Source organism: Notolabrus celidotus, chromosome 7 (genome assembly GCF_009762535.1).
Source record: "Notolabrus celidotus isolate fNotCel1 chromosome 7, fNotCel1.pri, whole genome shotgun sequence".
NCBI classification, from domain to species: Eukaryota; Metazoa; Chordata; class Actinopteri; order Labriformes; family Labridae; genus Notolabrus; species Notolabrus celidotus.
This window is the reverse complement of record NC_048278.1, coordinates 3,429,757-3,456,949: the sequence shown is the minus strand read 5'-3', so window position 1 is coordinate 3,456,949 and position 27,193 is coordinate 3,429,757. Positions and strand designations below refer to the sequence as shown.

The following is a 27,193-nucleotide window of genomic DNA, read 5'->3' as shown; positions in this document are numbered from 1 at the left end:
TCCTCAGAACACTCTCTGACCACGCCCCCTCAAGAAGTGGATGTGGCCTCAGCTCTCCAGCACGTTGATCTAATGTTTACATGTTGGCTGAATATATACGGCTGCTAGCAGACCACGCTACTTCAACCCTCTGAATCTGATCCTGACGGAGAGGCGCCTGTAGCAGGACCTTTCTGAACCATTGGTCACAGATTTTGTGTTTCTTGTTGTTTTATTCATCAGCATGTCGACGTGTGTCTTGGTACAAAGCTACGAACATGTAGCTATGTGGCTATGCTAACTAGCGCTAGCACTTATCCATGATAAATAAAAATCATCCACTAGATCTTCAAATCTGCAGACGTGGGGAGTAAAACCGACCTCTGCCAGAAAGGCAGCAGGACCTTTCTGAAGGATTGGTCACAGATTTAGTGTTTCTTGTTGTTTTATTTGTCAGTATGTCGACGTGTGTCTTGGTACACAGCTACAGCTATGACATGTAGCTATGTGGCTATGCTAACTAGCGCTAGCACTTATCCATGATAAATAAAAATCACCCACTAGATCTTCAAATCTGCAGACGTGGGGAGTAAAACCGACCTCTGCCAGAAAGGCAGCAGGACCTTTCTTAACGATTTGTCATAGATTTAGTGTTTCTTGTTGTTTTATTTGTCAGTATGTCGACGAGTGTCTTGGTACACAGCTACAGCTTAAGCTACGACATGTAGCTATGTAGCTATGCTAACTAGCGCTAGCACTTATCCATGACAAATAAAAATCATCCACTAGATCTTCAAATCTGCAGACGTGGGGAGTAAAACCGACCTTTGTGTTTATGAAGACAGCCTACAACTAGCATGCCTCCCTCCTAAGCTCCTTGTTAGCACACATTTGTGCAGGTAATGAAAAACGGAGGAGGGATTCAGTATTATTTTATACAGTCTATGGGCTGAACAAGCTCCGAGCTCTGACTCCGTGACAGACCGGATATTGTTGTTACGTAACAAAAACACTGAAGTCTGAAACGGCTGGTTTCACACACATTTACAGAAAGGTGGAGAAATCAGAACAGGGGCAGAGTGGATTTTTTTCATTCTCTGGGGGGTTTGTAGACATGCCAGGGAAACATATTTCAGGTAGAGAACCATTAAAAAGTCCATTTTGCATGATATGTCACCTTTAAATACACACACATACGTTTCTTACACTTCACGCACATTGCTTCTTACTAGTTCACTTTTGCTCTATTTTATGTTTATATGTTTGTGACTGTAGTTTACATGTGTATGCATTCCTGTTGGCGCCTCTTGGCCTGGTCATGTTTATAAATGCGAACTGGTTCTCAAATATTTTTTACCTGGTACAATAAAGGTCAAATAAAATAATAAAAAGTATCTCTATAGAGCTGGAGGGGACGTGGTTTATAGTCCTGTGGAACCATGAAGACTCACATGAGTCAGACGGTGCATTTATGCTCTGCAAAGTGTCTCAAAGGTGAGCGGCTCGCCCAGGGCCTGACGTCTCATTTTGAGTCTTTTTCATTTTGGTAAATCGAGTTTGCTGTGAAGAGAATGGAGGTTTCATTGTTCTGCCAAATCACTCAGTGGTCGTTGTTGCTGATGAAAATATAGAAGTGTCTTTTAGGGAATAGTTCTTGTTTTGATATTTACATAAGAACAAACACAACTCTTTGTTTTTTTATTATTTTTACATGATATATAACAAAGAGTGGACTGAGTGTCCCAGCTTCAAGAAGACACGATCCTCTGCAGGAGATCCCTGATAACAGAACGTCACATTCAGTTCCTTCAATACTCACGAGGACTCTTTCAAGCAATAAGTGCACTTATTGATTTATGTTACGTGGTGCATGCATGCTCGCTGCATGCCTCTGATCACACAGATCCATGTTCCTCTTCATTGTTGTGCCTTTCCTCCCAGTTATCCTGCATACATTTCCACCTTCTTTCTCTCCCTCTGTGTGACTCCATCCCTCCCCTCTAATCACACACATTACACACGGTCTTCCTCATGCCTTCCTCTTCACCAGACGATACGTTTTCAATTGTTTATCTCTCTCCTTCCTCTTCTCATCCTCCTCTGTCTCTCTCTTCGCCCCGTTGCTTGACTGCCCACATGCACGCCGACACATTGGCCTTATTGTGCCAGCAGAGCTCAGCCGAACTGTAAATGACTGACTAGATGCACGCTCTGAGAGGAGGAAGAGGAGGAGGAGGAGGAGACAGCTCTGGAGGGGATGTTATGAGATGAGATGTGTCTGCAGAGGGTGACTGCTTACACTTCTTCGAGGGAGAAGCTGCAAAGAGAGGGAATAAATGGAGTGATGATCTTGTGTTTATGGGTGAGGGATGTTGTGGCCGCAGCCAGCTCTGTGACCTCAGATGGAACATGCACTTCATCCTGTCTTTATCTGATTTTACTGGTTTGAATCTGACAGCAGCAAACCTTCAGTTTAATAAAATAGAAATAATCCCTTTAATGGATCCTGTGACCTCTGACCTCACTTTAAATGCACAGACACAGACGCTCCACACGGCGCTCTGATGGACTCTGCAGTGAGAGGAAGCTTACACAAGAGAGAGTCTGAAAGTGTGTGTGGGAGAATAAAAATAGAGCATCTAACTACCATAAATCAAAGAGCATAAACCTTTACCTGAATGCTTTTATTCATTCATTTTTCCACACATTGTCAGGAAGTCTGTCTTGTTCTTTATTTGTCTCCATACGATCTCTATCCAGGATCGATGTGACGCTCTCCTGTCGCTCTATGACCCTCGTGTCTGATCTGCAGCAGCTGACGCTCGCTCTGCAGGTGATCATAGAGAGAGAGAGAGGTCCTTCAGTTCGTCCCTCCTGTAGATGCATCTATTGCCCCGTCACGTCTCTCCATGTGCAGCTGTCAAGTGCTTTGAAAAACCAAGCCTGGCAGACTTCAGGAAGATGAGAGAATTTACATGAATGCAAAAAACAAAATACAACATAAAAGGTTGAAAAGAGTAGATGCAAAGTAAACATAATAAAGTGATGAAAGAGTGGACTAATAAATCATTTTTATAGATGTTTTGCTATAAATAATAATAATAATAATAATAATAATAATAATCCATCCATCCATCCATCCATCCATCCATTTTCTTCCTCTTATCCGGGGTCGGGTCGCGGGGGTAGCAGTCCAAGCAAATTGACCCAGACATCCCTCTCCCCGGCGACACTTTCCAGCTCCTCCTGGGGAATCCCGAGGCGTTCCCAGACCAGGCGGGAGATATAATCCCTCCACCGCGTTCTGGGTCTACCCCGGGGCCTTCTCCCAGTTGGACGTGCCCGGAACACCTCTAAAGGGAGGCGTCCGGGAGGCGTCCTTATCAGATGCCCGAACCACCTCAGCTGACTCCTTTCGACGCGGAAGAGCAGCGGCTCTACTCCGAGCTCCCTCCGGATGTCCGAGCTCCTGACCCTATCTCTAAGGCCGAGCCCAGACACCCTTCGCAGGAAACTCATTTCAGCCGCTTGTATCCGCGATCTTATCCTTTCTGTCATGACCCACAGCTCATGACCATAGGTGAGGGTTGGAACGTAGACCGACTGGTAAATCGAAAGCTTTACCTTCCGGCTCAGCTCCCTCTTCACCACAATGGTCCGATACAACGTCCGCATCACTGCTGACGCCGCACCAATCCGCCTGTGGATCTCACGCTCCATTTTACCCTCACTCGCGAACAAGACCCCGAGATACTTAAACTCCCCCACTTGGAGCAAAGTCTCACTCCCCACCGAGAGAGAGCAATCCACCGTTTTCCGGCAGAGAACCATGGCCTCAGACTTGGAGGTACTGACTCTCATCCCGGCCGCTTCGCACTCAGCTGCAAACCGCCCCAATGCCCGCTGGAGGTCCCCGCTCGAGGAAGCCAACAGAACCACATCGTCTGCAAAAAGCAGAGATGAGATTCCAAGCTCCCCGAACTGGAGACCCTCCTCCCCCCGGCTGCGCCTCGAGATCCTGTCCATAAAATAATAATAATAATAATAATAATAATAATAATAATAATAATAATACACAATACACAAATCCAATCAATTATTATTATTATTAATACTAATACTAATACTAATACTAATACTAATAATAATAATAATTGATTGGATTTGTGTAGTGCTTTTCTTGGTACTCAAAGTTGCTTTACAGAAAAATAAAAATAAAGCAAATTAATAAAGCAGAACAAAGACAGAGGTGTGTTGGGAGTAGAGGTTATGTGTTGTAGATTTTTGAACAGGAAGGTCTTCCGGTGGTTTTTAAATAATTGAAGAGAATCAGAGTTGCGGATGTGTCAAGGGAGGGAGTTCAGAGAGTCGGGGCAACGATGACAAAGGCGATTGCATGTTGTTTTGGTGCCCGACTTCCTGTCCCGCTCCATCTGCTCTGTTGAGATTGATGCGTCGTGCTCCGGCATCCGGCAAAAATAGAAGTCTTGCGTATCTGATCCGGAGGACTCTGACCTGCTGGATCAGAGACACAGCTGGAACGCATGGAGCGGATCCAGTGGAAGTTAACACATCGACTAGAATAGAAACCTATCAGATCCAGTGCTGTGACGGATCAGAGACGGACTAGACACGGATCTGGTGGGATTTAGCCATGACAAGATCAGACAGATACAGGAAGACAGGGAGAAACTATAGGAGGCGGGGCGGGACATAGCTGTGTGAATAAGGAGAGGAGAGTTGTGGATGCTGCTACATCTTCATTCTGTGGGACACACTGCGACTGTAACGTTACTAAAGTCTAACAAACAAAACTGTGAGGATCTATTCCTGGTGTTTGTCTGAGCAGAGAGTCGAGTTGCAGTAACAATAAGAATAACACCCAGCCTTTGGTTCATGCAGGATCGCAGGTTTAGATTCCAAACAGTGGAACCAGGAAAAAGATCCACACATCTCTGGGATGCTGTTTTAATTGGAGACGCTCCTGAGTGGCAGCAAACCTCTTCAAACCACTCCTCTCTTTTTCAGATCTTTGACACAGAGCTGAAGGACCAGGAGAGGGAGGTGTGTTTCGTCGACATCGCCTACGATGAGATCCCCGAGCGCTACTACAAAGAGTCTGAGGTGAGCTTGTGTGTGTGTGTGGGTGAGTGTGTGTAAATGCTCTGGGGGAGGGTGAGGTAATGCCAGAGGAGGGGTTTACGTGCAGTGGAAGCTGAAAATGTTCCAGTAAAAACTCTGAAACTGTGATTTTAGTGTCTATCTGTGCTCCTTTCTTTATCCTGATATACCTGATTTATTTGTGTTGTTTGGTGAATGCATCTTTAAAGTGTGAACGCCCACTCTAACAGAAACCTCAGAGGCTTGTGAATCTTTCATACCCACTGTATAAAGTATCAGAGCTGCTTATTGTCTAAAGATAACACAGTGCCTGAGCTCTGATGAGCCTTAATAGAGACTCTGCGAGGATCAGAGAGGTTAATGTAACAGGTATTTAATCCTGGCATTCAGTCATGCATCTAATCTGTGCAGCCTCTCCACGGGGATGTGCGTCCTCCTCTGGGATGCAGAATCACAAACTCTGCCTGAAGGTTGTTGTTAGTCATTCAAACATTAAAGGTTGTGTATGCTCGATGCAGGACCTGCGATATTTCAAGTCGGAGAAGACGTCGCGGGGGATTCTTCAGGAGGGCTGGAGGGACACTCAGGATCCCATCATGTGCTCGTACAAACTGGTCACAGTCAAATTCGAGGTGTGGGGTCTGCAGACAAGGGTGGAGCAGTTCGTGCACAAGGTCAGAGGTCACCCACTGGATAAATCTCACATCTGCTGTTATAAAGAGATAAATCTTCCAAAAAAAACATGCTAAATGAGCTTTTTTTTATTCTTGTCATTATGGCATAGTTTATTTTAAGTAGTTAGACCGAGTGTCTCTCTATCTCACGGTTTGTTTGGTGTTTTTTTTTATTTCTTTGTTTATCTTTTATGGAGCATTGTGTTACATACATTCCAGATATACATTCAGGTCTCATTTATAACTTTTGGTCAAGTGATTCTTTGATTTTACAAGTGTAATTGTACTTCAAAACCAATAACAATCAATAACTGATAAAATTATGAATGTTATATTACTATATTATATTATATTACATTACATTACATTACATTACATTGCATTGCATTGCATTGCATTATTATATTATATTATATTATATTGTGTTGTATTGTATTGTATTGTATTGTATTGCATTGCATTGCATTGCATTGCATTATATTATATTATATTATATTATATTATATTATATTATATTATATTATATTATATTATATTATATTATATTATATTATATTATATTATATTATATTATATTATATTATATTATTGAAATTTAACAAGAAACATAAGAGCAAAAATAAATAAATAAATTACTAAAAGACAAATAAATTAATGAATCAGTTAAAATAAAAATTAAATTAAATTAACAATAACAAACGAATAATGAAACAATGAAAATGAAAATTTAATTTAATTTAATTAAAAATTATAAAACAATAATTAAACAATATAAATTAAATTAGATTGGATTATATCAAAATTGATTGAACAATAAATAAACAAGAAGGAATCAATTAAATTCTATTAAATGAATATAATACAATAAAACAATAATTAAACAAGAAAAATGAATTCTATTTCATTAGATTAAATTCAATAAAAAATAATAAAACAATCAAAAAACAATAAAACATTTTTTTAAATGATTGATATTTTTTTTATCTTTGATTGTGGTTTAATTTTCAACACATGAAGGTTTTATCTGGAATACATAAGTTAGATTGATAATCTGTTTTAGCCACATGTTCTTACAGATTTGCAGCAAAATATAATAACTTTACCACAAAGCCAAGTAATACAAGCACTGAGCATCAACTTAAATACAACATAACTAAAGTCATAAATCAAATATGTGTATATTATGTCTAAATGAACAGTCTCAAAGTGTTGTTGGATTAAAGCGTCTTGGTGTTGTGTTGCAGGTTGTTCGGGATGTGTTGCTGCTCGGTCACAGACAGGCGTTTGCCTGGGTGGACGAGTGGATCGGTAGGTCTCTCAGCGCTCTGTCTGAGCTGTCGTTTCTATGTTGATGATATAAATCACTGTTTGGTTTGTTCACCTGTTAGTGTGCATGAAAAGTCACTCCACCTGCATCCAACCCTCTCATTGCTCGTCCTACTTATTTCTTTTTCTGCATGGATCCTCCGCTCACTGTCCCTAAACTCACCCCAACGACAAACACTGTGGACGGACACGCTCAGTGTTTGAGTCGAGTGAAGCTACACCTCACTCTGTCATGTTTCATGTGAGAGAAACTCAATCACTTAATTTAACAGTTTTAATTAAAGACAAATATACAGTGGTATATCATTCTAACCAAACATGTTAGACTGAGTTCAAATCCACAAAGAAGAGTTGTGTTATAGTGGAACGACAGGAAATGCATGCTACTAAAGACACACACTGTCACTGTAGCGTGCAGCACAAGAGGCAGACCTGTTTGCAGCCACATTTAATGGCTTTCAAGGGTTGAGCTTTTTCCATAGCTTCAGGGCTTGGAATCAAAAAAAGCCATTATCTTTGCCATGAAACATATTCTCTCTCTTCCCTCTGCAACCACTAACCTTTCTATCACAACTCCCTCCAGCCCGAAAGCTTCAAACACTACTTCAGACCTCTCACATGTGGAATGATACTGACCAGAGAATAAGTGAACCCCTCCAGCTGTGACTTTCCTCTGCTTCCCTCAGATCCAACCTCTTATTTTGGTGTGGATTGTCTTTGCTTCTCCTTTGTCTTGAGACATCCTTTGTTTCTTCTCTTTCTCCCGGTGTGGCTCTGACTTTCATAAACTCTTTTAGTCGTGGGAGGCTAGCACTTTTTCCTTCTATCCCTGAAACGCTGCACTGATTTGCTTCCCCGTGACATGCACTATAACCCTCCCCGTCCCAAACTGTCTGTCAGCTGACCATGACAGAGGCGTTACCAACGTTTTGACCCTCGTTCCACCCCTCCCCTTCTTCCAGATATGACTTTGGATGACGTGCGGGATTACGAGAAACAAATGCATGACAAAACCAACATAAAAGTTTGCAGTGAGCAGCAAGAGCATTCCACAACAAACTCATCTTCATTGGATGACATAGAGATCCATGACAAAGCAAGCGTATGTGTCTTTTTCATTGTTTCAACATTGCTCGTTCTCTGTTTCATATTTTAACTGTTGTTGACTGTGCAAGGAGCTGTCAAAGATGCATATCCACACATCCATTCATTCTTGTCAATCCAAAAAAATGTTCTCCTCAGACTCTTTCCAAACAGAGCAGGTCTAGACGGTGCCCTATGTTCTATTATTAACAAAGACCCAACATCAAGACAGGATCAGATCCAGTCCCATCTTACAGACAGGACTCAGTCTGATCTCATCTTAATCCACCATGAGCAGAGCACTTTGCAGCATTTAGCAAGTTACAGTGGCAAGGACAAACTTCCTTTAACAGGCAGAAACCTCCAGCAGGACCAGACTCATGTTAGACACACATCTGCTGAGACCGTGTTGGAGAGAGGGATAGAGGGAGATGAAGAGCGAGCGAGCGAGAGAGAGAGATGATAGTGGTGAGACGGATAGTAGTAGTTGTAGCAGCTGGAGTCTGGCTCATCCACAGCAGCAGAGATCCAGAGGAACCTACAAGACAAGGGAGCTCAGGGACTCCAGAAAGGTCTATGAAAAGAGAAAAGTGAGGGAGACCAGAAGAAAGAAAAAGAGTAGAACAAATGGTGAAGGAATGACAGAAAGAAAGGACGGGATAAGAAAAGGAGACATAAAGAATGAAGAAACATGGAAAGAGAACAAAAAGAGAAAGACAGAAGGAATGAAAGGAAAAAGGAATAAAAGAGAAAGAAAGGAATGAAAGAATGGAAAAAGGAATGAAAGAAAGAAGGAAGGAATGAAAGGAAAAAGGAAAGTAAGAAGGAACAAAAAGAGAAATAAGTAAAGAAAGCAAGAAAGAAGGACAGAAAGAAAGAAAGAAGATCAGAAAATAAAGAAGAAAACAAGAGAAGTGAATGAATGACAGACCCCAAAAAAGGAATCTATGGCAGAGATCCAGAGGAACCTACGAGACAAGGGAGCTCAGGGACTCCAGAAAGGTCTATGGTTAGTAACTTTAATGGGACAGGAAGAGTTAAAGTAAGAGACAGGCAGAGAGAGGAGAGAGAGGGAAAGACAGGATCTCAGTGTGTCAGTCTAAGCCTATAGCAGCATAACTAAGAGCTGGTCCAAGCCTGATCCAGCTCTAACTATAAGCTTTATCAAAAAGGAAAGTTTGAAGCCTACTCTTAAAAGTAGAGAGGGTGTCTGGCTCCCGGACCCTGACTGGTAGATGATTCCAAAGGAGAGGGGCCTGATACCTGAAAGCTCTACCTCCCATACTACTTTTAGAGACTTTAGGCAAGAGGAGCAGGCCTGCATGTTGGGAGGGTAGTGTTCTAGAGGGGTATTAGGGAACTATGAGCTCTTAAAGATATGAAGGTGTCTGATCATTAAGAGCTTTGTAGGTCAGAAGAAGGATTTTGAATTCTATTCTGGATTTTATGGGGAGTCAGTGTAGAGAAGCTAACATGGGAGAGATGTCAGTACACGAGCTGCAGCATTATTGTCCATACTGAGAATGTAAAGATGAACTCTGGAGAGGTGTTGAAGTCTACCAAATCCCTCTCAGGTTTGGTGAAACAATGAAAATGTTTACTAGAAACATCTATGTCGCATAATTTAAGCCGCTAAAAAAATACGACAACTGATTTGACATTTTCTGCAAAGACAAACAACTCTCCTGGTTCTTCCTCTGATTTGTTGTAATTGTTCTTTCCGTCCAGACATGACGATGGATGAGGTGAGAGAGTTTGAGCGCACCATCCAGGAGGCCACCAACCAGAAGATTGGGATGTTCCCCCCATCGATCTCCATCAACCAGACGCCCCTGTCCTCCTATGCCCTCACCGGCCCCGCCAGCGCCCCAACCACGCCAATGTGCACCGAGGCGCCCGAGTCCCTTTCCGTCCCCAAAGACCGACCCCGTAAAAAATCCGCCCCGGAAACCCTCACCCTTCCCCGCCTTGCATCGAGTGGCGTCTCCCAGGGTTCTGCGCTGAGCCCACTACCAGATTCAAACAACATCCAGTCGCCCACAACGCCGTCCTCCAGCTCTGATCTCACTGAGATGGATGAGCCGTAGAGAGACCTCGGGATGTCTTACCCCAACAGTTTCTTCACGTATGTTCCCAAACCTGTTGTAGTCCACTGAGACTAACCTCCACACAGCAGCGCCCTGATATTAAAGTGTTCTCGCCGTATCCGCTGATTTGCCATAATGCTGGATACAACAATCAATCTCTGTCAGTGTTATTGAAAACATCCAGGCAGCTGTGAGTTCTACCCTGACCAGGCTGACCTCAGCCAAACACGTCTCGCCTGTTTTCACAGAGAGCCGCCATGATTATCTCTTAGAGGCAGTTTCTTATGTTTCCGTAGAAATGCTTAGTGTTTCCCTGATCGTGTTTCTTCTTTTATGTTCTTGTGTAATCAGCTGATACCTGACGATCTGTCGAGCTATGAATCTGTTGCCTTACCACCACAGAGCCAGTGTTCCTTTTCTTCAGTGCTCAATTAACGACTGACTCTTCAGCAACCAGCTGTGTAATTAAATCAGATATTAAACCCATTATAGCAGCTCATTACAAAAGAGCTTAGCCCCTGTTTCCTGAGCTGTCCACACCAGGCTGCACCCTCAAAGTCCAGCTACACAACAGATGCAAGATCAGTACAATCACAGAGAATTTACTCCTCAGGTCTCCCCAACTCTTCCTGACTCGCACTCCAAAGGCAGGGATGTAACTTTACCTTTGTGTCCCTGCTTATTGCCAAACAGCTGCATATGATACCTCTACACATACTGCAACATAGCACCTATTGTATGTACTATACCAGTCTACTTAACCCTTGGAATGTTTACACATCTGAAACCTTGGAGCATTTGTGTATTATAGCATGACGATTTAATGATCTAAAACCCAATTTGATGAAGTTTATTACTCGTATATCTTCTTCAACCTGACGTAAGAAAATGTTAAATGTTGCCTGAAATTAATGCTGGACATCTCATGTGACGTGAAGGTGATGCATTTTACCAAATCACTTTAATGTCACGTGCGGGAACAAGGCCATGTTGTAGTTTTTGAAGCACTGACCCAGGAGGTCGTATGAAATCAGAGCTTGATCCGAAGAAGGGCACGTGCATCAAGCTGACTTGAGTATGTGCCTAGCTGCATAATATTTGCAAAAGTACTCACACCTTTGTTTTGCCAGCACTGCTTGGTGATATTGAGCCGGCGCTTTGGTTGGCAGGGATTTTGAGATGAGATAACCCCCCCCGCTGTTATCGATTATCTTAAGTGCTGCTGGTTATTACATCTGATCCCTTAAAGGAGAAACGAAAACATGACGACAGCAGGTTCAATTCAATGTTGTGATTCAAGGAGGGTTCTATATGCTGCATGTAATGTTCACAGCATATATACATATGATGTAAAGTGTATATGTATATACTGTAAATGAATGGATTGGTAAAGTTTATTCTGTGATGCAACCGTATGATCAAGTGAATGCCGACTTAGGAAGCTCTGTACTAACTCTGAGTGGTAGATACATCCGACTTTGAGTGACAGGTTAGCATGTCCAGAGAATATAGGCCTACAAACTCTTGCAACTCAGTGCCTCTGCATGAAACTATTGTATCATTGCCTACCAGTGCGTAAACCAAAATCACTTGTCATGTTATCATTAACAGCACAAACTCAAACATTTCTTTGCCTGTTTTCTACCCAACAGTAAATTTAACAATGGGCCTAAACCCTTTAAAGCAGAAGTCCAACGTAATCATAGAAGGTCAATCGTATCGAAGTGCAGGGGCGTGTCAAGACGTCCTTTACTGGGGTGGCCCGATCGTATCCTGAGTGCTGGTTTGAAGCCAATCGTTTGCGGGAGCTATATTGGAAATGCTGAACTCAATCAAACTTAGTGTGACGTAAAGAGGCGGGGTTTGAGCCTCCTAGCCAACAGCTATGTGTACCCCCCTGTCAGTCAAGTCAGTCATGTCCTCATTCAAGGAAAAACTGGTAATCTTAATATCTTCAAAACCGCCGCTTTAGAAATAAATTCACACCCGTACAGTGTGTGCTGATAGAGAGATTAGCAACACAGACCCAAGCGTTTTTTTTTAACCAGGCTGTAAACATGTTTATTTCTTCTGTAAAGATTGTCTTCTTTGAATGGGTGTGTATGTGGTTTCTGGTGTTTCTGCAGCCAGCCTCAAGCTGATTCTCGATGGATTGCAGTTTATAACTCTTCCGCATGGGCTTCATTTTGAGACCGGAGGTTGCTGCTTGGGCCTGACAGGGGAACTGGCTTATGTAGGGCTGACACAAAGTACTCCCTGTCTCTCTTTAGGGACTCAAAAAGAAGAAGCACGTCAACGTTAGCTCTCAAACTTTGCAGATAAAAGTATTTCTGACAGTCTGATACATGCAGGAGTTTGCTTGCAATCTTCGATGATCTGATTCCTCTGCGATGCAACTGTCTCATGAATAACCCTAGTTGCTACACAGTCCAGATAGTTAATCGTCACATAAGCCCGACCTCCGACAAAGCCAGTAGCCTATCATAATTTAGAAATTTTGCACCAATTAGAGTTCCAAAGGGGGCCGTGCCACCCCGGATACCCATCTGGACACACCCCTGCTGCACACCACGCCATCACATGCTTGCATCAAAGTGCTAACTCCTAGTTGAAGTATATTTCCCCGCTCATATCAATAACTTTTACATTTCTTTTGCACCTTCCAGTCTTCGACAGCTTCTTTGACGATGAAGAAACGTGTTACATTACAGTCTTTCAGGTTCGTTGGACCAAAGTCCTTCAGTACAGTGGAGTGCTTTTAAATGGATCAGGTCAAAGAGAGAGTCCTCAGTGGTCTTGCCATTAAAGCTGTTAATATTATGTACAGTTTCTCACTTGCTTTTGTTAAAAAAACAAAACAACTGTAGCTATTTCTCTGTAACTGTAGCTTCTGTCTTTGCCTTTTGAGGATGTTACTTACCGTTTATGGGCCCTCTGTATCGGTCTGTTATGTAAAGATTCTACATACTAACAACTCTGGTATCGTCCATCTCTCTTTGTCAGGAACACAGAGATCCAGGGATTTGTTTGATCTACCACAGGCCGTTAAAAATAATGCAAAATATTCATTTGTGTATCATTACACTCTGCTCTGTTTAAAAGAGTAACCTATTAGGTATTGTAAATACTGTTGTTAATGAATAATATAGTAAGTTTCTTACATTGAACTTGTTCCAGGTTGCATATCTGATGTGACGCGAATGTGCTCAAAGAATTCAAATGGACAATGAAGGATATTCTCAAAGTGTCGGGATGACTTCTTCACAGACACAGAGTAAAGGTCTGTCTCCTAGAAGTAATGTGTCGTATCTATGAAGTCATTTCTCAAGGGTTCAGTCCCTTTAATATGAAGACTCCTCATCGTAGTGGTAGATTTTTGACTCTTGCTTTCGTTGACCCCGCAGGGCGAAACTCTTTGTACAAGTTGTAAAACAAAAAGAAGCTTTTATTTTGGTGGGGTGGCTGCTTTGACGTCAGGTGATGTTAATTGAAAGGTGATTGGTTTCTTTTTTTTTTGTAGTAAATCTGCTGTACTTTGATTTTGTGGTTGCTGTATTGTTTGAAGGGAGATTTCAATCAGTTTATCTTTGTTTCTTTTGAGAAAAGGACCAAGCATTTCACTCATCCTGCTGCAGTTTGCATTTTGACCTCCCTGTTGTGTTGTTCTCCTGGGACCCGTCTCACAATCCAGGATCATGAGGAGTCCCCTGTTCTTCACTCTGCTGGAGATCAAGTGTGCTTCTGATCCTGTTTTGTGAAACAGACCCAAAGGTGCCGTTCTCGTTTGGCTGCTGGAAGTCGCTTTTTCTCTTCAACTTTGATTATTATTATTGTATTTGGTACATTTTTACCGCCCTTTGAAGATCCTTTGATTCTCTGTTGTATCTTTACTTTTTTCTGAAACAGACAAATAAATTTACAAGCTATTGCAAAAGTGTTAATCTTGTGTTTCTTTTACCATGCATACTTCACATAACCCAGTCTTTGGACACCAAACTGTGAGACACACAAGCTAACAGTGTGCTGCGGCTGTTTAAGGTCGTGGTGACGTCTCTACTTGTGCATTTAGCAGCCAGCCTCACTCATCAGTATCCCAAGTCCATGCAACAAGTCCATGCACCACGCATACAATGGATCAAAACCTTGAAAAGAAACCCATCAAGGAAACGTGGTTGGTAAAATAATGATTTGTCATCAACAATCTTTTTTATTTCAAACAGAAGGAACAGGACTTCTCTTCAAACCTCACACGTAAACACACCTGGTGTTATTAATTATGGATACACACATTCTCCTGAGAGGGCTTTGAATTAATTCGCTCCAGTTTCACATTAACAGGGTGATCTCCAGTGATCTGTCTCACCTCCAGAGGAGGAAAACCACCGCACTGATCAGGATCAGGAGACAGTGTGACGTGCTCAGAGTGTGCCCCCTAGAGGATGTTGTGTTAACTGCAGCTGGAGTCACTGCAGGCACAGCCGTGGTGAGCGCTCTAACCTGCCCCGCACACGTCCCCACATTCCCCACTTTGTCCACCACAGTCAGCTCCACGTTCGGTGAACAACAGGGGGCGCTGTAGGAGGCCACAGTGATGTTCTCTCCCCCCGCTCCTGTAGCCGTGGTGGTGTTCAGGGTGCCGTTTCCCAGGCGGATGGTGATGCTGTCGATGCCGGTTCCGTTGATGCCGTCGGTGAGGTTGGCGATGAATGTCCACTGAGAAGACGCACAGAGTGATGAAGAGGACGGACAGGTGTCTAATATCATGACCACCTGGCACACTGGGCGGGTAACGTCTGTAACCTGGGGACACAGAGATAGTCAGTTTTAAGTCCTGATAAGTTCTGTCAGAGGTTTGGTATTCAGTTCTCTCAGCTGTTAGAGCGATGAACTGCATCAGCCCTCGCCAAACTGTTGAAATCCTCAGAGTCATGAGGAGAATATCTTTATCCTCTCTCTAAAGTAAGTCTATTTCTCACCTTGGCAGCGACAGACAGCCTGATGACTGCGTAGTTGACGTCAGTAGCAGCTGCATTTTCAGCCTCAATGGTGAGCGTCACGTCTGTCCCCGTTGCAGCGTCCTCCGGTACGGTTAGAGTCACCGTGCCGTTGGCTTTGCCTCCTCCGCCCTCTGCTACGGTGACGGTGCTGGGTGACGTCGAGGTGTAGCTGCGGTCGTTGTTGGCTCGCACCGTGAACGTCCCGGTCGCAGAGTCGTTGACGACACCATTGGTGGTGGCAGCGACTGTAAAAGGGATGATGATGGTGGAGCCTGGTTCTGTGTTGGTGGTGTTGGCTTGAGCCTGAAAAGTGGTATAATATAGCCTTAGTCAGAAAGAAGCATTGCTGGGGAAAAACATAAAGACAGACGTAGTAACATGATGAAATAGATTTTATACCCCTGCATCTAAGGCCTGCAGTGAAGAAAGGGAAACAACTGCAGGCCTAATCAAATTTAAACCAGTACCATGTAGGCGTCCTCCGTTTATTAAACCAACAATGTTTTAAAAATGTTTAATTTCAAGATCTGACAGCCAATGAGGAAAGCCTTCAAGGTCAGGGAGGGGAGCAGCAGGACAATAATGATTATAAGTTGATTACAAAAGTAACAGTGGGGCTGATTTTAGCCCTGGGTTATGGTCATTTTACCTCTAAAGTACTTCAGATAAATTTCCATAAAGTTCACAAACACATCAAGTGTTCATGCTGATCTAAACTCTATTATTACCTGACTTTCTGTAGGTGTTAATATCATGCAGTGGTGGACAAAGTACATGTCTTCATTACTTACGTCAAAATATAGATACTCCTGGTCAAACATTACTCCAATACAAGTGAAAGTTGCTCTGTCAGATTATGATTTGAATGATGAAATATAGCACCATCTAAAACAGCGCAAGCTGAGTCTCTTCATGCTAACAGGCTAACTGTTGTGTTGCTCATAATGATACCTGCCTGTCCGTCTGCTTCTATGGTGTCATCTGTGATGAATGGCATTCCTCTTTGTTTTACTGCCCTCTACTGGTCTGGTGGTGTAGCGCATTCACTTTTTTTTTCTCCATACGTCACTGGCCTGATTTGCACAATCTACCCGGGACTTCAACCCTTGGTTGAAACAAAGACAACAATAGAGGCACAGGAACCTTTTAGTTCAGGGGAAAGTAGTTCTAGACCCTGGAACTCTTGGTCAAAATGCACCTTTTGATGATCTGCCATCCTCCCTGATAATGCAGCTTCCACCAATGTCTAAATTCTCTTAATCCACTAATGAATGTGATCTAACTCATGTGAGATGAAAATGGACGGTGCTCACAGTCACAGAGATGCTGGAGGTCTTGAGCTGCGTGGCTGCTTGTCTCTGGAAGCTGTTCGGTGACCTGGAGCCGGAGCTGCTGTCCTCTCCCCTCATGCGAACCACAAAGTCACCGGCTGGGACTTCCCTGAACGTCACTAGGAAGTTCCCACTTCCCAATGACTGTGAGTACAGGAAGAGAGAGACACATACAGTTGAGGTCAAAATTATTAGCCCCCCTTGTGAAATCAGATAAAACCCTTGATTTCTCCATGAAAATGACCATTAAAATCAAGTGTTTATAGTTTATGTATTTCCAAAATAACAAAGACAAATGTTCACTATGTTTGACTTGGATATTTTATTGATGCAATGAATTGAAACAAGAAAAGGTAAAAATGGCATGTCCAAAATTATTAGCCCCCTGGCCCTAAGTAGTCAATAGTGCGCCCGTTCTGAGCCATACCAGACAACAACCTCTTCAAATAGTTCTCTACAAGGTCAGCACATGTCTCTGGAGGGATTTTGGCCCATTTTTCCAATGCAAATTGTTCCAGATGGTCCAAAATACATGGTTTCTGAGCATGGACATTCACTTTGAGCACCCGCCACAGATTCTTCACAGGATTTAGATCTGGGCTCTGTACGGGCCACTCCAGGACCTTGGTTTAGGTGTCCTTTAATAACTGTTTTACCAATTTTGATGTAAGCTTTGGATCATTGTCTTGCTGGAAGACCCAGCGCCGACCAAAGCCTAGAGTAAGAGCAGAGTTCTTCACATTATCCCTCAAAATGTCAATATAACTTTGTTTTTTCATGATGCCACGTACCCGAACAAGACTTCCTGTGCCTGAGGCTGCAAAACAGCCACACAGTACGATGCTCCCTCCACCATGTTTCATTCTGAGGACCGTGTTCTAAGGGTTGAAGGACTCTCCCTTTCTTGGCCAAACATGAACAACATCCATATGCCCAAAAAGTTCCATCAGATCAAAGGATGGACTTCCAAAACTCATCTTTACCTTTCAAATGTTCTCGGGCAAACCTCAGTCTGGCTCTGATGTGCCGCTCTTTGAGTAAAGGGGTTCTTCTGGGACGATGGTCCTGAAGCCCACTACGATGAAGATCCCTCACAACTGTGCTCCTTCAAACATCAACTCCAGAGGAGGTCAGGTCAGCAACAATCATCTTGGCAGATGTCCGGGGCTTCTTGCAGACATCTTTGACTACTTTCCTCTCCAAAGTTCTTGAAATATTGCATTTTCTACCACGCCTAGGTTTGATTCTAACAGAATTTAACTCCTTGTACTTTGCAATGATGCAACGCACAGCTGTTCTAGACACTGTAAAATGCCTGGACATGACAGTATAGCCTTCCCCCTTATTATGAGCCTCAATTATCTTCTTTCTGAGCTCAAGACTGATTTCCATTGTCTTTGGCATGGTTAGTAAGAGTAGTCTCTCTCAATAACGTGTTCAAGTGCCCTGTTTAGAGTACCTTAAGGAAATCTCAATGCTGTTTGAATACTCAGGTGTTGTTAGGAAGCCAACTGACCGACAGGTGTTGTTAGGAAACCAGCTGACTGCTCAGGTGTGTTTTAAAAGTAAAAATTCACATGGGGGCTAATAATTTTGACCACCCCATTTTTCACTATATTTGATATAAAGTTATCCTAAAAATGTATTTTACATTCCAAAATGTACCAAAGCTACTAAAGAACACTGGTGAATGTTTGCTTATATCAAGTTTTATCAATGATTCAAACATTGGGCAGAATTTAAGGGAAATGTTCCAGAATTCCTGGGGGGCTAATCATTTTGACCTCAAGTGTATGCTGTTACAAGGTTGACCTAAACTGGAGAACAGAAAAAAGCTGACTTGTCTTTAATGCTTGCACTGAGTTGCATCATTAACCTCTGACCATTTAGCGTCTTTGCAGATGATACAGTTAAGGTTTACCACAAGACTCATGATTTGCAGTGTGCATTATATAATATTGGTAATTTCCTGTTCTTGATTAGTAATGTATTAAAGGAGTGGCATGGAAGAATCATGACGTCACAACAAATGGCTTCCAAGTAAGAAATAAAACGTCTGTGAACGGCTCCTCAGTGGATTTGAAACTGGCTGTAATTAAAACTGATGTCTCTTTCTGACCTAAAAAAAACAAACAAGACCATCAGTGACAAGACTGGCTCTTTTTGCATTGTGTTTTTCACCCATGTGGAAGCAGATATTCACATGCACTCATGCATAACTGTCATCATATTTACTGACAGAGAAGCAAAACTGCTGCGGCGGCAAAAGAGAGAAACAGCATGGGTGAAAACTGCTGCTGCTGGAGTCAGCCGGTGCGTTTGAACAGTCATTTTAATGATATTATAGGCTAAGAAAATATTACTGGTGACATTTATTTTCATTAAGATGTGATCCAGGCGAAGAAAAGCAAACTTTGAAGCAGCTATGAATTAAATATAAATAGAAGAACATCCTCTCCTCACGTCAATGGGACTCCCTGCAGAGTAACGCAGCCCTGTCATCTACAGGCTGCTTCTTAAAAGACACGCCATGTTCAGAAAAGAGTATGTTTAATCCAATGCATGTATGAAAACACTTGGATTTATATTTAATGAGACACTGAATACAGACTTAATGAATGCATGCAGAAACTAAACTGTGTTTCCTGCACTGTGAGAAGGAGGAGAAGAGAAGACATGCCCCTCTTCTCAGGTTTGAGTTACCTCCCTCTCTGAAATAGAAAACCCAAAGTTTCCCTGATTTCAGGGTTATCAAACTCAGGGTTTACACTACAACAGGCCCAATCTGCAGCTCCAGGCATCGAAAATAATAATAAAGAAATAATCTGTCTTGATGGTCTTGTGTGTTTGATTTCAGTCTCAAAACTCCTCACAGGTGCTTTAAAGGTGACATATCACGCTTTTTTCATCAATATATATTGGTCTAAGAGGTCCCCAAAACATGTCTTTAAAGTTTATGCTCAAAAAAAACACTTTGAAATCAGATTTTGGTCTGCCTGAAAAGTCCTCTTCTTCAGTCCTCCTCAGAACACTCTGTTTTCTCTCTGACCACGCCCCCTCAGGAAGTGGATGTGCCTCAGCTCTCCAGCACGTTGATCTAATGTTTACATGTTGGCTGAATATACACGGCTGCTCAGAGATCACGTTACTTCAACCCTCTGAATCTGATCCAGAATCTGATCCTGACGGAGAGGTGCCTGTAGCAGGACCTTTCTGAAGGATTGGTCACAGATTTAGTGTTTCTTGTTGTTTTATTTATCAGTATGTAGACGTGTGTCTTGGTACACAGCTACGAACATGTAGCTATGTGGCTATGCTAACTAGCGCTAGCACTTATCCATGATAAATAAAAATCATCCACTAGATCTTCAAATCTGCAGACGTGGGGAGTAAAACCGACCTCTATCAGAAAGGCAGCAGGACCTTTTCTGAAGGATTGGTCACAGATTTTGTGTTTCTTGTTGTTTTATTTGTCAGTATGTCGACGTGCGTCTTGGTACACAGCTACAGCTACAGCTATGAACATGTAGCTATGTGGCTATGCTAATTAGCGCTAGCACTTATCCATGACAAATAAAAATCATCCACTAGATCTTCAAATCTGCAGACGTGGGGAGTAAAACCGACCTTTGTGTTTATTAAGACAGCCTACAACTAGCATGCCTCCCTCCTAAGCTCCTTGTTAGCACACATTTGTGCAGGGAATGAAAAACGGAGGGGGGATTCAGTATTATTTTATACAGTCTATGGGCTGAACAAGCTCCGAGCTCTGACTCCGTGACAGACCGGATATTGTTGTGACGTAACAAAAACACTGAAGTCTGAAACGGCTCGTTTCACACACATTTACAGAAAGGTGGAGAAATCAGAACAGGGGCAGAATGGATTTTTTTCATTCTCGGGGGGTTTGTAGACATGCCAGGGACACATATTTCAGGTAAAGAACCATTAAAAAGTCAATTTTGCATGATATGTCACCTTTAAGAAATAGCCTTTGTTTCCCTTTTCCATGGCAAACAATTACAAAGACTGAAATGTTTCATCATTCAAAGAAAGCAGGATGAGATTTTACAACAGAAAACTTCATCTATGCATCAGGGCAAGATCAGCAGAGAGATATAACATTTGTCCAGAGGGGGCGCCAAACTCTGTACAAAGCAAAAGCTCCTCCAGAAGCTTCAACATTTAAGCAGCTGGGTGTGGCCTTATAAGATTTTAAAATATGCAACATACTTGTAACGATCCGTTGACCTCTGTCGACCTTGAGCTGTCGAACAGAGTTACCTCCGTGACCTTTACTGTGTCACTTCCTGTCACAGAGACCAGGAGGCTGGCGTTACCACCTGAATGATGAGAAAAAGAAAGTACAAAGAAGCGAGAGGAGTCTTAACTGACTCTTAATGACGTTGCAGAAGTGTTCGAAAACAGATAAAGGGGTCTGACCTGAAAGCGCACGTCCCTCCTTCAGATCAAAGTCCCCGTGGACTCCTTCGTGAGCTTCCACAAGGTTAAAAATGAAGTTCACTGAACTTTGACCTACATGTAAACACAGACTGTAAGGGCTGCCTCATGGCTAACACATCTGCAGACAAACACACAACATCAAGATCTCTGACCTGTGACTTTAACGGAGTACGGGTTATCAGAATCAACACTGATTCTCCAAGATCCTGTCTGATTCTCAGTGTTGAGGCCTAACCGAAGAAGGTTTCCTGCTCTGGTGACGGATGCCAGAGGACCACTGGACTGACTGGAGCTCTGAGAAACACCTGCAACACAGGACAGCATGTTTAAACGATGCTTCTGTCCACCAGCTCCAACAAATCCTTTTAAAAGGTAGATTATATACGGAGTGAAAGTCTGACACCTGAAGAGCTGGTGAGAGTGAACTTAAGAGAGGAGGTTCCTGTAATGTAGGCAGTCATGTTCCTTAGAGAGCTATCAACAGGGAATGTGAACTCAGCAGGGCTTCCAGGATTCCTCACCACCTGAAAAACTGTCACCTGAGACGAGAAGAGGCAGGAGCAGCACATTTAGAATCACACTCAAGATTAAAACATCAATCAGATGATCTTCTTCTCTCAGCGTCTCACCACAGCACCAGCTGATGTATCCTGTATGATACTCGTAGCCAGAGAAAGATCTGACTTGGTGACCTCGATGGCCTGACCTCCAGAGGCCTGGGCGAGGTCACGGTACAGCTGAGCGTCTGATTCGCTCAGTAAGCGTTGACTCACACCCTGGAGACTTTTGCGACGCTGGCGAGTGGCCAGGACGTCGGTTAACATGAAAGTGACCTACAAGGACGAGGAGAGGAGAGATGGAACATTTTTACCACAAAATGCAGAGAATCAGCAAAACAACTACAAATACAATACTGTGTAGTCAGCATACAAGTGGGGAAGTGGAGACGAGATCGGGCCTGCTCATCATATCTAAAGTAGTATGGGAGGTAGAGCCTTCAGTTATCAGGCCCCTCTCCTTTGGAATCATCTACCAGTCTGGGCCCGAGAGGCTGACACCCTCTCTACTTTTAAGAGTAGGCTTCAAACTTTCCTTTTTGATAAAGCTTATAGTTAGAGCTGGATCAGGCTTGGACCAGCTCTTAGTTATGCTGCTATAGGCTTAGACTGACACACTGGGATCCTGTCTTTCCCTCTCTCTCCTCTCTCTGCCTGTCTCTTACTTTAACTCTTTCTGTCCCATTAAAGTTACTAACCATAGACCTTTCTGGAGTCCCTGAGCTCCCTTGTCTCGTAGGTTCCTCTGGATCTCTGCTGTAGATTCCTTTTTTGGGTATGTCATTCATTCTCTTCTGTTCTTTTCTTCTTTCTTTTCTGATCTTCTTTCTTTCTTTCTTTCTTTCTTTCTTTCTTTCTTTCTTTCCTTTCTTGCTTTCTTTACCTTTTTTCTCTTTTTATTTCTTATTACTTTCTTTCTTTGTTTCATTCCTTCCTTCTTTATTTCTCTCTTTTACTCATCTTTCCTTTTTCCTTTCATTCCTTCCTTCTTTCTTTCATTCCTTTTTCCATTCTTTCATTCCTTTCTTTCTCTTTTATTCCTTTTTCCTTTCATTCCTTCTGTCTTTCTCTTTTTGTTCTTTCCATGTTTCTTCATTCTTTATGTCTCCTTTTCTTATCCCATCCTTTCTTGCTGTCATTCCTTCACCATTTGTTCTACTCTTTTTCTTTCTTCTGGTCTCCCTCTCTTTTCTCTTTTCATAGACCTTTCTGGAGTCCCTGAGCTCCCTTGTCTCGTAGGTTCCTCTGGATCTCTGCTGCTGTGGACGAGCCAGACTCCAGCTGCTACAACTACTACTATCCGTCTCACAACTATCATCTCTCTCTCTCCATCTCCCTCGATCCCTCTCTCCAACACGGTCTCAGCAGATGTGTGTCTAACATGAGTCTGGTTAAAGTCCTGTTAAAGGAAGTTTGTCCTTGCCACTGTAACTTGCTTAATGCTGCAAAGTGCTCTGCTCATAGTGGATTAAGATGAGATCAGACTGAGTCCTGTCTGTAAGATGGGACTGGATCTGATCCTGTCTTGATGTTGGGTCTTTGTTAATAATAGAACATAGAGTACGGTCTAGACCGGCTCTGTTTGGAAAGAGTCTATAAAGGGATATTGAAAGGTAATCCAGCTCTTACCACAGACTTGGTGCTCTCTATAAGAGCAGTGATGGTGCTTTTCAGATGAGCATCTTTGGCCGGAGCGTCGGTGAAGACGAAAATCTCAGAGGAGGGTGGAGCAGCAGTCAAGGCGAGCTGTCAATCAAACATCGAACAAAGTGTATTCATGAAAGAAAGGTTGAATAAAGTGTTTACACTCTTACATTCTGTTGGAAGGTGATGATATAATGTACAGTCTTTACCTGCAGACCTGACAGGCACAGCTCTGGAATGTCTCCTCCCCCGTCTGCAGACAGCCTGTTGATGTTGTCTTTGAAGACGTCTGCATCGGTTGTCCTCAACAACGGTCCAAAATCTAAGAAACATAACCACTCACTGTCACTCACTTTGACATCTCACTTTGAGCCCTTTATGCTGAAGTACACTCATACACTCAGCAAACAGCTCTTCACGACTTTGTCTTGTTGCTACTGCCTTCAAATATGTGCGTACCTGGGTCATTGAAAGGTACCAGTATGTAGGCGGAGGGCTCCTGCGGGGTTCCTCTCTTCCTGTCAATGATATCAAATGAAACTCTCTTGGCCTCAGCGATGTCATCAGCCATACTGCCTGTCGTGTCGATGACGAAACACAGCACCGAGGACTGGGAGAGGCCCATCAATCTGCAGGAACAAGAGGACGACAAATCAACCGTGAGTCATGGGTAATTCATCCGTCAGTGATCGTAGTAGAAAGAAAAAGCCTCCTAATGATGCAACATGTTTTCATTCTTCTTTTAAAGGCTCAAAACGGGACTCAGGTGAAGGGGTCACGTACTGCAGGAAATTCTTGTCTCCCACAGCCACCCTGATGTCCTGCAGCAGCTCCACGGTGGCGTTCACAGCCAGATCAGCTGCTTTTTGGTGAAGGAAACCATGACTGGACCCGACGACGTCTTTGTTGATTCCCCCGACTGGATCACGTCTGCTTGTGCGGTCAAAAGTTCCACCATGGCTGCATTTTCCTTTAAGTAAGACATAACAGTTAATGTTACTCAAGTGTTTTTTAATATCCTAATACCAGTGGAACTTTACAGAATGTAGATACATTTTTGAGTCACCTGCAGGTTTACTCGAGGAGAAGATGCTGAAGTAGCCAGAAGTAATAAGTCCCTGCTGCAGCAGGTCAGGCAGAAGATTGTCTGTACAGTTTCCCCCTTTACAGCTTCGGCAGGTTGGAACAGTGGGGCCTGCAGCAAACACGAGCACACAGCGCAACACAACAGATGTCATAAGAAAAATAAAAATAAAAAAACATGATGTGATAGATTTACAAGATGAGGGTTAGTGCAAATTAAGATTATTATTATTATATTTTGTAGATTAGCCCAGTAAATAAAGAAAAATCTGACATTTAAAAAAAAAATCATGACATGAAAGCAATGCTTGACTTCACAGTATGTGAGTAGTTTGATGTAGTAATATCAAACAAAGCATGCACTGTGTGAGAGCTTTTTGTACATTGTCACTGTCAGAGATCCGTCTTCATGCGTGTTTTTGTGAGAGCATGTATGCAGCCCCTGTAATGCCTAACAAGCCGTGACATGGCTGGTATTTGTAGCTGGCAGTTGACTGATGAAAATACAAAGTGTCTATAGTTCTTTCTCACTGTAGCGGTTACAGTCAAGTTGACCAAGCGGCAGATTTATGGACCGCAGCGTCTCACCTGCCAGGTTCTGAAGAGGCTCGTCTGGTCTGATCAGAGAGCTGTAAGGGGTCGTTCTCCCCAGCTCCACCCAGCTACTGTGGCTGTAGAAGTCCTGCGTGAACAGAATACAGAACATGATTTACTACACGGGGCGGGCCTTTAGTTTGGTAATGTGTCGTGATGCTCACCTGTAAGGTGTGACAGACTCGTCCGAGAGTCCACCTCCCTGCGACAAAGTTCTCCAGTTTGACGCTGGCCTTCACGGCAGAGACACCTCAGCAGGAAACAGACATCAGGGAGAGTTAGACACAAGCTACAGCTGCAAAATTAACTCATCAGAGTATAAAAAATATAATAAGTAACATGCAAACTGTGTCCTGCAGAGGGGGCTTCATTCATAGAGATATAACTATCCAAACCCTGTACCGCAGAGGTGACAACATACACCAACAGATGATTTTTTTGGTTCATGCATCAGATTTCAAAACATGAACTTACTCAATGTAATTTAAGAGATTATGTGACATTTACTGCCGAGAAGTTAATCTGAATTCCCCGTCTTTAAAGAAGTGAAACTAAGTGTCAGCACTCCAATTTCTTAAGAACCTGACCTACAGATAAAGTTTAATATAAAACTAAGGGAAGTGTTGAATCAATATATGATCTTCACCTGATGTGATGAGATCTCGTCCTGCCTCGAAGCTCTCGTCATCAAAGTGGTACTTTTCACTCAGCGCATAGATCACGTCCACTTTGGCGTTGCTGAAGTACACTTTGGCGATGGAGGTTTGGAACCTGACGGTGGAGAGGACTGCAGAGGAGGGGTCTGAGGAGGAGCAGGCCGTCTGCACTTTGTCAGCTGTCAGGCTGTTGTCAATCTGGAGACAGAAACACGACAGATATCAGATTAAATTCGGCTGAGTGCTTGAAAATCTGCAAAACAAAAGCACTGTTCCTTCTTATTTGAGCCTGAATCAGCTTGTGCATTGAGACTTGTTAGTTTGATGACTCAACATCAAGATAAGAGACTCATATTTCTGCTCTGGTGCTGCTGTTCTTTGCAGGAAACACTGTGTGAGATGTCTAAGCACTCAAAGCCATGCAGAAGTCTCCATATAAGGTGAACAATTCCACAATGTGTTGCAATTTGCCACCTCCATGTCCTGTAAGTGAACTTTTTGGTGATACCCTCTGTTCACTCCACCTCCAGTGGTTTCACTCAAAGTAAAATGTGTGGAAAAATTGGCTCAATGTCACAAAGATAAAAACAAAACCTGCAATATTTTCTGAAGATGTTTGGGTGCAGTTTGAAACTCACAGTCAGGCTGAAGTCTCGTCCCTCTGTGGCTGCGATGTCTCTGCAGACCTCGGCTGTCTTCCTGAGCAACGCCATCTGCGTGATGACACGGTGAGTTGTGGATTTCCCGTCGAGTGTGAAGAGCGGCTGGAAGCTGTGGATGAGGCCTGACAGGGAGAGGATCACCACCCCCATGAACACGACTGCCTGCCTGTGCATCATGACGGAGGACTATGAGGAGAAGGACGATGGAGTTTGAGGAGAAAGAAAACTATGGATGCTTCCTCCAAACCCTCCCAGCTGTCTGAACTCCTCTGTCCTGCAGCTTTTATACTCACCAGTTGCCAAGTCTTGTGTTTGGTTTTGCTCTTGGTAACACCAAAACTTACTGGAACACAATCAGGGGATTGTTTGGTTATCAATCTCCTCCACAGCTTCCAGTAATCCAACAATGATTCACCTCAGCCAGGAAACAACAGAGAGGGTACTTCTGCTGGTGAACCAGGTGTGACGAGGCAGCAGCTGACAAGTGGAATCACCTGAGGAGAGAGACAGAATCAGCACAGGGAGCAGGCAGGAGGGGAAGACTGTGGGCAGAAGCATAAGTGTCCACTCATGTGATATCACCTCAAACTTGAAACTGTTTTTGCAGAAGTTTAAAAATGCTTCTGCAGCTGTTTGAGGAGTTTCAGGGTTTTCTTACTTTAAATAACAGTTTCTAACAACAACAACAAATGAGTTTTAGAATCATGAAGACAAGCATTCAGAGTGAGGTACAACAGTTTAAAGACAATTAGATCTGACAGCGTCTTACCTGTGTGCACTCAGCAGTCTCAGTGTTCAGTGCTTGGCAGCGCTTCAGTGTTTGTCAGCGCTGCATGTTTGCACTCAGGTACTATTGTGTGAAGTCTCTGCGTTATCTGAAATCTGAAAACAAGTGTGCACACTCCTTCCTCTTGTACTTACGTCCGTCATGACCA

General features: G+C 43.1%; 2 protein-coding genes across 6 annotated transcripts in view; one reads left to right on the top strand and one right to left on the bottom strand.

Annotated features, from left to right (window-relative positions):
- LOC117816551 (cytoplasmic phosphatidylinositol transfer protein 1-like) overlaps positions 1-14,204 on the top strand; it is a 121,183-nt gene extending 106,979 nt beyond the window's left edge. Inside the window, exons 6-10 of one of the 2 annotated variants that reach the window (XM_034688873.1) lie at positions 5,008-5,103; positions 5,619-5,774; positions 7,019-7,082; positions 8,063-8,202; positions 9,912-14,204. In XM_034688873.1, the coding sequence (XP_034544764.1) occupies positions 5,008-5,103; positions 5,619-5,774; positions 7,019-7,082; positions 8,063-8,202; positions 9,912-9,917 (462 nt within the window). In that variant the 3' untranslated portion in view covers positions 9,918-14,204. The remainder of the gene's footprint in view (positions 1-5,007; positions 5,104-5,618; positions 5,775-7,018; positions 7,083-8,062; positions 8,203-9,911) is intronic. The other variant, XM_034688872.1, reaches the window with a different exon arrangement.
- A 238-nt stretch (positions 14,205-14,442) lies between these two features.
- vwa10.2 (von Willebrand factor A domain containing 10, tandem duplicate 2) lies at positions 14,443-27,193 on the bottom strand. Of its 4 annotated transcripts, none has more exons than XM_034688870.1 (19): positions 27,028-27,193; positions 26,552-26,752; positions 26,235-26,444; positions 25,587-25,794; positions 25,105-25,190; positions 24,935-25,028; positions 24,330-24,458; positions 24,047-24,233; positions 23,723-23,892; positions 23,473-23,585; positions 23,249-23,365; positions 21,692-21,895; positions 21,466-21,601; positions 21,215-21,367; positions 21,042-21,134; positions 20,832-20,941; positions 16,578-16,742; positions 15,247-15,567; positions 14,443-15,070 (listed from the first exon to the last, which is right to left on the bottom strand). In XM_034688870.1, the coding sequence occupies exons 3-19, from the start codon at positions 26,433-26,435 to the stop codon at positions 14,630-14,632; spliced, it is 2,928 nt and encodes a 975-aa protein (XP_034544761.1). In that variant the 5' UTR covers positions 26,436-26,444; positions 26,552-26,752; positions 27,028-27,193; the 3' UTR covers positions 14,443-14,629. The 4 variants fall into 4 exon arrangements, with proteins under 4 accessions (XP_034544761.1, XP_034544762.1, XP_034544759.1 ...); XM_034688871.1 differs by having other exon boundaries at positions 15,247-15,570; positions 16,581-16,742; positions 26,235-26,420; XM_034688868.1 differs by having other exon boundaries at positions 15,247-15,570; positions 16,581-16,742; positions 27,028-27,192.